Source organism: Acipenser ruthenus, chromosome 13 (genome assembly GCF_902713425.1).
Source record: "Acipenser ruthenus chromosome 13, fAciRut3.2 maternal haplotype, whole genome shotgun sequence".
Taxonomy (NCBI): domain Eukaryota; kingdom Metazoa; phylum Chordata; class Actinopteri; order Acipenseriformes; family Acipenseridae; genus Acipenser; species Acipenser ruthenus.
Window position 1 is genome coordinate 27029633 of NC_081201.1, and position 10343 is coordinate 27039975.

At 37.4% G+C, this 10343-nt stretch overlaps 1 protein-coding gene across 2 annotated transcripts; it reads right to left on the reverse strand.

Moving 5' to 3' along the window:
* Positions 1-1903: 1903 nt before the first annotated feature.
* On the reverse strand, positions 1904-9922 carry ankrd22 (ankyrin repeat domain 22). 2 transcript variants are annotated; one of them, XM_058984990.1, is made up of 6 exons: positions 9767-9922; positions 6115-6306; positions 4678-4785; positions 3849-3926; positions 3042-3140; positions 1904-2440 (listed from the first exon to the last, which is right to left on the reverse strand). In XM_058984990.1, the coding sequence occupies exons 1-6, from the start codon at positions 9857-9859 to the stop codon at positions 2363-2365; spliced, it is 648 nt and encodes a 215-aa protein (XP_058840973.1). In that variant the 5' UTR covers positions 9860-9922; the 3' UTR covers positions 1904-2362. The 2 variants fall into 2 exon arrangements, with proteins under 2 accessions (XP_058840973.1, XP_033886681.1); XM_034030790.3 differs by lacking the exon at positions 9767-9922 and adding an exon at positions 9126-9199 and having other exon boundaries at positions 1906-2440.
* Positions 9923-10343: the final 421 nt, after the last annotated feature.

Sequence of the window (10343 nt, forward strand, 5' to 3'; positions counted from 1 at the left end):
AAAGACATGATTTTAATTAATGCAGGAACAGCAAAAGATAGGATCATTCCCCGCTTGAGTAATGAAGATCACCTGGTTGCTATCGGCATGATTGAAGGTGACTTGTGTGTGAGAGGTTGCCCGGAGAATGAGACGTTCTGCTTCAACAATCAGCAAACTAGTCCAGAGAAACCAGGAAACTGGCTATGTGAAGGACAGACCACATCCTGAAAGGCAGAGGGTCACTTCTGGCCCACCACGTTGTGGTGAGAGTTATGCTGACTGTTATGTTGGTTAAAGCCAACCTGTGGGGCGGTGGAATTGTGATTTTGTGAGGAGGAATCTGCTTTAACACAAGAACGCCTTTCGTGCAGATTGAGGGCAACCTTACTGCTCAGTGATACATTGACAAAGTCCTTGAGGTAACAGTTTTTCCGTTCCTGCCAGCCAATCCGGAAGTGTCAATTTTCCAGCAGGACAATGCAAGACCACACAGTGCTAGGATTACAATTGCACGACTTCAAGTAAACAATGTTGATGTCTTGCCATGGCCAGCTTTTTCTCCTGACCTGAGTTCAATAGAACATCTGTGGGACCAAATTGCCAGTGCCATCCACAGCAGACAACCACGACCAGCCAACCTTCGCCAGCTGGCTGCAGCTGCACAGGAAGAGTGGTGAACATCCTATCCAGAGGCTGATCAGGTCTATGCTTCAATGCTGCCAGGATTGTGTTAATGCTCAGGGAGGTCATACCCGATACTAACTTTGTAATGTTTTTTGGAACCCACATGGGAGGTTGGGAGTCAAAATGGAGGCCAGTTTCCAAATGACTGAACACAGATGCAGCTGATATCACATGGTTAAAAGGATGGAAATGTTTGTTTGGGGTTATTGGGTAAAGGCAGTCTGGTGTGGTTCCGAGAGAGAGAGAGAGAGAGGTTTACAAAGGAAATGTGTTAGTTAGCTGGCCTGGGGCTCTTTCACCGCTTTTGTGTGGGTGCACCAAGAAAGTCTCAGAGTCCATGTTTATATTTTAGCACAGTTTGCACTTATTATCTACAGATATTTTTTCCCCACTGGAACAAAATCAAAACAAACAAACAAAATCCTAGCTCCCTTGGAGCACTAACTAACACACGTTTTCTTTCTTTACCTAAATCTAAACCAGGGAAGGCTAACTTCTTTTACCCTGTAAAATCAAACCCTATATCTTAAAGAATACCTTTTTTTGCTTAAATTTCTCTTTCTCCAGGAACCACACATAACCTCCTTTACCCAACAACCCCAGACAAACATTTCTTCCATCCTTTTATACCATGTGGTATCAACTTAATCAGCTGCATCTGTGTTGAATTGTTTGGAAAGTGGCCTCCATTTTGACTCCCACCTCCCACGTGGCTCCCAAAATGGCTGTCAACAACCACTCACCACAGTTCTAAAACCCCAAGGTTATCATACCACAGGTATACCCATACTATCTATCTATATATATATATATATATATATATATATATATATATATATATATATATATATATATATATATATATATATATATATATATATATATCTATATATATCTTCCCCATGAGGTTGCATGAAAAGGTTAAGAAAATAATGAAAATTGCACTTACACATTGTAAGTGAATAAAATGAATGTGTAATTTGAAAGCATAATCAGGGTAGTTTAGGCTTGACTTAATCTCTTTTTCAAATTACAGGTTCAATTCAATTCAATGTTCAGGTCGTATACAATACATGCTGTATGTTTTTAATTGAACTACTGTATGCTGTTGTAATGGGGACAAACCTTAATTCTGCTCTACAATACTGGACTTGAATAAAAACCCTTGAATTAATGGGCATTTGTAATTATGTTTGATGTTTGTAAACACTGTGAGATACCGTACAATGACTGGAGTACAGTAGCTGCAGTACATAATGTGTTTTTTGGTATCCTCTGCTAGCATAATATATATACAGACAGCTGTTCACCTGGACATCACTAAAAACAATACTACTGACACTTGCAGTACTGAAACCTTTACTCCTAGTACTGAATCATTTGTTCAGGTTATAATTCTATGATATGCAATAGTAACAATACTGTCCAGGGTGTGTTGTACAATATTTATTTTTACAACAGCATCATGGTACAGTCCGTGCAAGGCTCAATCTATTTGATTTTAACTACTTATACATTCAACCACTTACAGTGCTTGTATTATTAAATAAATTGAGGAAGACTGCACAGTTATGTTTTGTACACCCTGAATAAGAGTTAAGAGCTGGTTGGGTTTGTATTTAATTTATTGAAAATGTGATTATATTTACAATAGACTAAGAAAGTGTTCAGTGTTGGAAACCATTACAGGTCCAAATCAAGATGATTTCTTCAGCATTTGGACAATCTTTGGAAATTTTAACCGCTCTGCAATATCCAGTGGAGACTCCCCATCCTGCAAGAAAAATAATAAGATATTATCAGAGTCAAGAACCTGTCTATCCTGCTGAGATCATCTTTAACCCCAGCATACACGTGGGAACATGTTTCCAGAAACGTGTTTCTACAAAAACTGTCAGAAAACATTGCTGGGAAACTTTTTCAAGCAGCATGTGATCATTCCAGCTGCACGCTCCAAAAATTAAAGAAAGCCTTACTGCACTAAGTGGTGCTGCACTTATAATTGCACTGAAACTTTGTGAACTTGTGTGGAGAAGGGAATGCAACCTACACTGGATGATTGGTTAAAGGCAAAATATTTCTTGAACCCTGGTCTACTATAGGAAACATGTTTCCTCATGTATGCAGAGCTTTATGGCAAGGAAAAGGCTCTACTGCCCAGTTTAAAAAAAAAAATTCCCCAGGTAGACGACTTTCAAACAAATTAAGAAAGCCTTTTGTTATTTTGTTTGACAGGCAATATTTTAATTGATCAAATTACCCCAAAGTATATTGTTAAGTGTCCTATAAACAATGTAATATAGCAGTATTGTCAAGTTCAAAGTTAATAATTACAGTCAGTGGTTAATAAAATAACATTGTATGCACAAAATTACCTGGTTCTTTATTGTAAGATCTGCGTTTTTTTCCATGAGAAGAGGAACAATTTTTGTACTTCTCATTTTGCAAGCATAGTGAAGGGCTGTGTTGCCTTTCTGCAAAGACATTTGTTTCTGTTCAGTAGGTGGTCATATTCAAATGTACAGCAGCTGACTTTGATGCATCCACTAATTCCACTGTTGCATTCAGTATTAGCGTCTCCATTTTGAATAAACTAATGGATTAAAATACAACATACTGTATACAGAGTATAACAATATAAAATATATATAGCCATAAAGCCCCAGATTCCAGACAGAGACACCTTGAACATTTCTTTTGGAGACTTCGCTCGAGATTAAAATGTTTTTACAGCAATGAGGAATTCCCCTGGAATGCATCAACAGATCCCTGCTTGATCTGTGCTTTAAAAAGTATCTCATTCAATCCAGGGACGACTTATTCCAATGGAGTACAGTAACCAAATCCACTCTTTGGTTTCTTATAATGAAATAACCATAATTCAATAAATACATGACAACTTCCAGTGTATAGCTTGCAGTATCAAGACCATCTGTTCCAGCCTGCCTTTGTCTGAGTATCGGAAGCTTTGTCTGTGTGTTAGATAGAGATACTTAGATGTCCCAGACAGACAGACTGAGCCAGTATTCAAACTAATTTCCCTATCACTCAGTATTATAAACATGCAGGGCCTAGAGCCACATATTAGGCTTTAAATAGGACAAAGCGTATTTCATTAAAAAAGATACACCCTGGGTGTCGAGTAAAACATATAATAAATGATCAACAGTGGTGCTGCTTACATAGTCAACAGCATTGACATCCACGCCTGTGTTCAGGATCATTGACACCAGAGTTGCAGTCCTTCTCTTCTTCTGTTCCTGTTACAGAAAATGAGAGGTTCTAATATTGATGTTCTGTTTTAGTTTGGAATATAACTGTACAACAGACCGTGCCACAATAGGGACAACAGTTCATTACAAAATTTACCACCAAGTAATAAGGACAATATATAATTATCTGGTACATTATATTTGCTGGTGAGTGTTTTGAATAACTATTCTTTCTTCTAAAACAATATGTTTTTCCCTAAAGTAAGCCTTTCCAGTGAATCTTATCTATAATGGTACTTGTGCAGCACTGTGGAGTAGTGGGTAAGGCTCTGGACTCTTGACCGGAGGGTTGTGGGTTTAATCCCAGGTGGGGGACGCTGCTGCTGTACTTTACCTAGATTGCTCCAGTAAAAACCCAACTGTATAAATGGGTAATTGTATGTAAAAATAATGTGATATCTTGTAACAATTGTAAGTCGCCCTGGATAAGGGTGTCTGCTAAGAAATAAATAATAATAATGGTACACTCAGGTCTGATATTCAACATATAAACATACAGTTATACCTTTTTTTTAAGAGATTATGCAGAATATGTAATATTGTTATCCAATTTAAATTAATTGGTAAGTTTCCAACCATAAGTAGTTTTTAGTGACTGTTATTCCGTCTATGACATTCTTTCAAGAAAATCAGAATGTATTTACCACATGTTGATACAATGAGATGCTTTAGGTGTTTAGTAATGACTTCACCTGGGCTTACAGCAGTTAAAATATTTACAGGAATAAATCAGACGCACCATTATAAAGAAGCCTATTAATAAAACAGGCATCAGGATGATTATTATCAGATAGTCCACATAAGAATATGTGTTCCGGATGACGTAATGCAAACACGTCCTCTTTTTCTGCCAACAGAGAAATGAACAGTTAGTACAACATACACATTTCAGAAATTAACTACCCTGTACTGTAGACACAAGGTACAGTAGGGGAAGTATAAAGTGACAATGAAACTTGGGCACAAGCACCAAACAATGGGCTGCAAGGTTGGGGTTACAGATGGTGCTGCAGCTGACATCTAGAAGTGTTTATGAATTAATTGATTCGAGGACAGCGTCCATCGTCAAGTTCACAGTTTAAAAGAGCAGAATGCTGCTTTCTCACCAAGACAGACCAAACTTTGTCAGATGACACCCTTCTGTTCAGTTAGAAAAGGTTTTGCACAGCTGTGGTGCAAAGTTGTCAAGTGACTTTATAATCACAGATAGGAATGCAGGATAAATAAATCTGTGTTACAAAGACTAAAGGAGATATATAATGTGCTGTATTACAACTAAATCAACTAGAAGGAGGTCTATATTATACCTGCATTGTTTGAAATTGTTAACATGCTGTAGGCATGCATCTGTGCTGGGGTTAATGAAAAAATAATGCAACTTCATCATTAAATGGAAACTGTTTGGTCCATAAATAATCCAATCGAATTTGTCAAAGAACAGGTGGTTCATAAAATAAGCTTTTTGCAGCTGCAGGAAGCAACACTCTTGCATTTTCTTTTGTGACTGAAATCACATCTAATGGATACATTGATCTAAGTAGTAGTGGATCAATCTACTGCCATGCTTAGATAATAGGGCCCTTTGCTTGCAAGTCTGTAAAAAAAAAATTAAAATGCCAGTAGTCCTACTTTTAATTATTTAAAACAACAGCCTTTTTCACTAAAGATGCACAGTAAGATGTTTGATTTGTCCAACCTTTATACATAAATTCTAATTATTCCTGTGGCTGTACAGTATTTAGAACTGACACTTTAGTGGCAATGACAATGTAAAAATACTTGTTTTAAATCCATTTCTGGTTAATGCTGTGGTCTGCTGATGGTTTACATTGGTTTTCCTAAAGTTAATGTGCTGCTATTATAATTGCACAACAATGGTATAGTGCTCCCCCTTTATAAGGTGGCCCTTTGTGTTGCGGAACAGGTTATAAAGCGGTACAGTCATGGCTCCCATTTGCCCCATAATGCCATTACACTAACACTAGTATTCTCATTATAAGGTGGAACACAAACAGCACGGTCTCTTAATTCCCAACGATGGTGTTATACAGGGGGAGCACTGTATTTAATAAGTGTTCTGCTGTCTAGTGTAATTTTCAACCAGAACAGGGAACAACACATGCCCAGAAAAACTATTTAAAAGTTTTTAAAATACGATATTCTTTTTATGTATTACCTCATTTTTTATATTTGTATCTGCTTTTTGGTGCAAAAGGTACTTGACAGTCCTGAGGTGACCGTGTCTGCAAGCAGCTATTAGGGCTGTATCTCCGTAGCAGCTGTCCTGGATGTTTAAATTCTTGCTGTTTTCCTGCAGCAGATTGTGCACTTCTTGTACATTATTTTCATAAGCTGCTTGGCAGATGGGCTACAAACCAAACAAAAGACGAGAAATGTGATTCATTAAAGACGTGCAGGTAATTGTCTTCTATTTTCCCAACCCATCCCAATGTACATTCCTTGAATGTGGGTGTTGTTTCAAATTTCCTGGAATCACAGAGGGTGAACACCTTGTTTAAAGATACAGTAACCCTTTGAGGCACTCCTCCAACAAAACTGTTATTAAAAGGGGTTATTAAAATGGTGCACCTTTTGCCTGACACAATAAGAAGTGTTAACTTACCGGTATTTAACCTGCACAACATTTATAGCCACTCAACAAGCAGTATTGGCATGTATGACACATCCTATAAAAAGTACGTCTGCTCACTTTTGGTGTTCACACTTACAACCAACACCAGCCCAGGAACAGTACATACTTTAAAATGGACAGAAAAGAGGAATTTGAAAGCAACTGGACCACAGTCAAGCTGAAGTGTGCAATGTTGGCAGTAAAGCATTGCTACATCTTCCTTAACGGGAATCAATTGGGAAGCTTGGTAATTTTATTTTCGATCACTGCCTGGAAATTTTTTCATCATGTGCCAAAGTGATAGTTTTGAAAGTACATCAGTTACAAAACTCCTTTAAAGGTTGTTAAAAAAAACAATTCTTGTTGAAGGGAAGCTGCACAAACTTTCTCAATAATGATGTACTCTCACTTGTTTGTGAAATCTCTAAATTCTGCATTACCTTGTATATTTAAAATGTAACACTTCATTTGTGTCAGTGCCTAAATGTTCTCCCAGTGTCTCACCACTATGCAGACAGTGATAAGTGAAACACAGATACACAGCTTTGTGTGCACATCCTGCTCTGGCATGCTTAGTATCTATATTATTCCTTAAATTTGGCACAGCCTGGTACTCTGGTTCAAACATAGTGACCACACCAAAACATATTCCTATAGTTGCCCCAATTTGTAATTTCCATATCAGCTGATCCTATTAATAATCAGTGAACATGTAGTTTTGTTTAAGCTAATATGACATGCTGTACAGTATGCACATTTGTTAAACTGTACATTTCAGACCTGCATACAGTATCAAAATTTAAGTGAACAACAGCTGCGATTTTTTTAAATGATGTAATTTTCCATTAAAAAGAGTTGAAATTATTTTTAAAACTTTTTTTTTTAACTGTTGAATGTGTCACCTTTGAATGAACTAAAGATCCTGACATGTGTTGCCAGGAATGACCACTTTTTCATTCTCTTGAAATCTGGCTGCACCAGATTATCAAGAACAAGATTGTAACTGTTCTATAGGAACATGTTGGCATTGTTAACACGCTTCTCTCAGTTTTTAACTTCAAGTCGCTGTTTTACTCTGTTGTCCAAATCTCTGTATTCACTGTGGAGCGTATGTTATTGAGGTACAGTATGAATCTGGTAAGACTGCTTAGTTTTTAAATCAAGACAGGCTAAAAGTGAATTAGATTTTCTGAATCAGACACCCCTATTTTGTTTTTTCAAAACAAACACCATTATTCACTTAAATGATATTCTCCAAATAATAATATTCATTAGAACATGTCTACAATCCCCACAAATTAATATATTTTTCCTGAAACCTACAAACATGAAGTAGACCTTTGCATCTCAAACTGTAATCGAGGTGCTGAAAGTGCAGTGGACTTACACTGTCAAAGTTGCTGTTATTGTAAATTGTGCAGCAGATACTAAGACCAAGACGGTTAATATAAAATCTGACACATTTGTATATTCATATAGTTTTTTTTTTCTGAGTATGTGTTAAAGCAGCAGTTACCTGTCAACTGAACCTCAGCTAAGCAGTGTCTGGTATGCTGCCTAGGGGGTAGTTAAAAACAAAAGCATTTTTGCGGGTAATGTTTCCTTGAAAACTGACCCTAGGTTTTCTCCATAGTTCAAACTGATGTATCAAATGCAATTATACTGGTTGGGATTAAGATTGTTGTAGTCCTGTCTGGCATTAACATATATACTTATATAAACACATCGACACAGTTAATACTGAATAGAGTAATAGTAATTGCACCTTTGTGTGTGTGTGTGCGTGTGTGCGGATGTGTGGATGTGTGTGTGTGTGTGTGTGTGTGTGTGTGTGTGTGTGTGTTTTAAAGCATTTAAGAGTTCTGTTTATTGAATATCGACTGCTTTATTGCGATACAATATCTGTAATCGGATTTAAACTACACAGAAGCACATACATTACTAGTTTTTATTTTTTATTTTTTATCAACCCCTCCACTCCCCCCCCCCCCCCCCCAAAAAAAGGAAAAAAAACATAAGTGGTGTTGGCGATCAAAGCTGTAAATACCTGGATGTTAATGTGCGTTGGGCAACCGTATCCAGGATCTACTGAATTTACAGGTGGTCTATTACAGTATTATTACCGTATATAAGAAAAAACAAATATTTTCAATTGAATGCCATGACACTTAGTTGTGTAAAGAGCTATAGCATGTTCACAAACTCTTATTAAAATGTTTGACACTTGAGAAAAGCTTTGCATGAATAGTGCACATGGTCATAGTTTTTATATTGTCTGCCCTGGTCGCTGTATGAATTCATCTTATTATTTTTATTGTTATTATTTTACACCAAAACACATCACCATTGTCAATGAGGGAGTTCAGACAGGTATGCTGGTGTGTTGGCTTCACTTTAGGAATCCGGCTAAATCGGAGGATCAAAAATATGTGTGTAACTGACTCTTTCCATCAGAAATGTTTAACTTGATTATATTTCAAAAACAATAAAAACAAGAAGCAACATATAATTTGGCTGTTTCGTGTTTCAATAAATGTAATGTCTAGGTACTGTACCTCCGAATATAGTATCCCCATTGCTCGTCTTATATCACGTGCAACTCTGCAAACTCCACTTGGTGATTTTTCGGCAGATCAATCCGTTGTTATCAAATTATACTCCTCGCTCTTTATGACTTTGAAGGACTTTGAAACTTCCAAGTTATGTGAGACGGCGTTTCTTAAACTTCTTGTTGCTACAATTTGTCATCACGGTGATGCAAGATCGAGAAGCCCAGCCTCGCCTGGTGGGTGTGGTTTTGTTTCAAGGTGGGATACAGCGTCAGGAAGGGAGCAAGGAGTTTCCCGTCACTTTAAATGACACCTGCTTCCTGCGTCGTAACTACAGCTGAGATTCTACCGAGGTCAAATTTAGGTTACAGGTTATAGCTGGCCGTATTGTATGACTGCTTGGTAATTACTATGTAACCTCCATTATGTTACACGGCATACCAACAGAGAAAATTAATGAGTGTTTTGTACTTTACCAGAATTTTTACATGAGCGTCAGCATCTATGATGCAAAAAAACAACCTCAGACACAACCTCGGTGGCCTCACAGCTAGTTACAGCCATGCCTGCTTCTAGTTTTGGTGTGGTAAAAACAAGGCGCCGAAACTGAACTATCTGAAATACTTTTGAGAAATGCAGTGACTTACATCCAGTGTATGCCCACCCGCAGACAGGTGTCGTCTGACATCTGTCCGTGTGCAACATACCCGACTCTGCTGAGAAGGTACACCACCCAACATACCGATCCTTCTCACTAGGGTAATGTTTCCGACTGACAAGGACTACTAACTGCATTACATGAATGTATCTATCTGCTCGACAATGTGCCATACAAGCGTAATATCGCTTACCACATGCAGTATTCGCTGTATTTGAACTATTGTTCCTCATAAAGGAAACGCATAGCAATAATGCTATGCTAGTATAATAACGTACCAGTGAAGGTGCAGAAATTAAATATTAATTAATTCAAATTTGCTTCCGGTGGCAAAAAGGGGCTAAACCATCTGCAAACTACACTGTCATACCATTTTAGCTGCATTACACGGGATTATCTTGAGCAGATGCTACTATGTAACTAAACAAAAAGATTCAGACCCTTTCCAATAATTACGTACACCAATCTCATACAGAAAACAAAGGGGTTGTAACAGAGAAGATACAGTACAAAGCAGAAATGGAAATTACAGTACATCAACTAATACAAACATAAAAAAAACATAG

Excerpts from the sequence above, each read along its gene's own strand:
- ankrd22 (XM_058984990.1), bottom strand. The coding sequence starts at position 9,859 with ATGTTGGGTGGTGTACCTTCTCAGCAGAGTCGGGTATGTTGCACACGG. Across the intron at positions 4,786-6,114 it reads ATACAAATATAAAAAATGAG|AAAAAGAGGACGTGTTTGCA; the intron begins GTAATACATAAA and ends CTCTGTTGGCAG. Across the intron at positions 3,141-3,848 it reads ATGTCAATGCTGTTGACTAT|AAAGGCAACACAGCCCTTCA; the intron begins GTAAGCAGCACC and ends ATGTCTTTGCAG.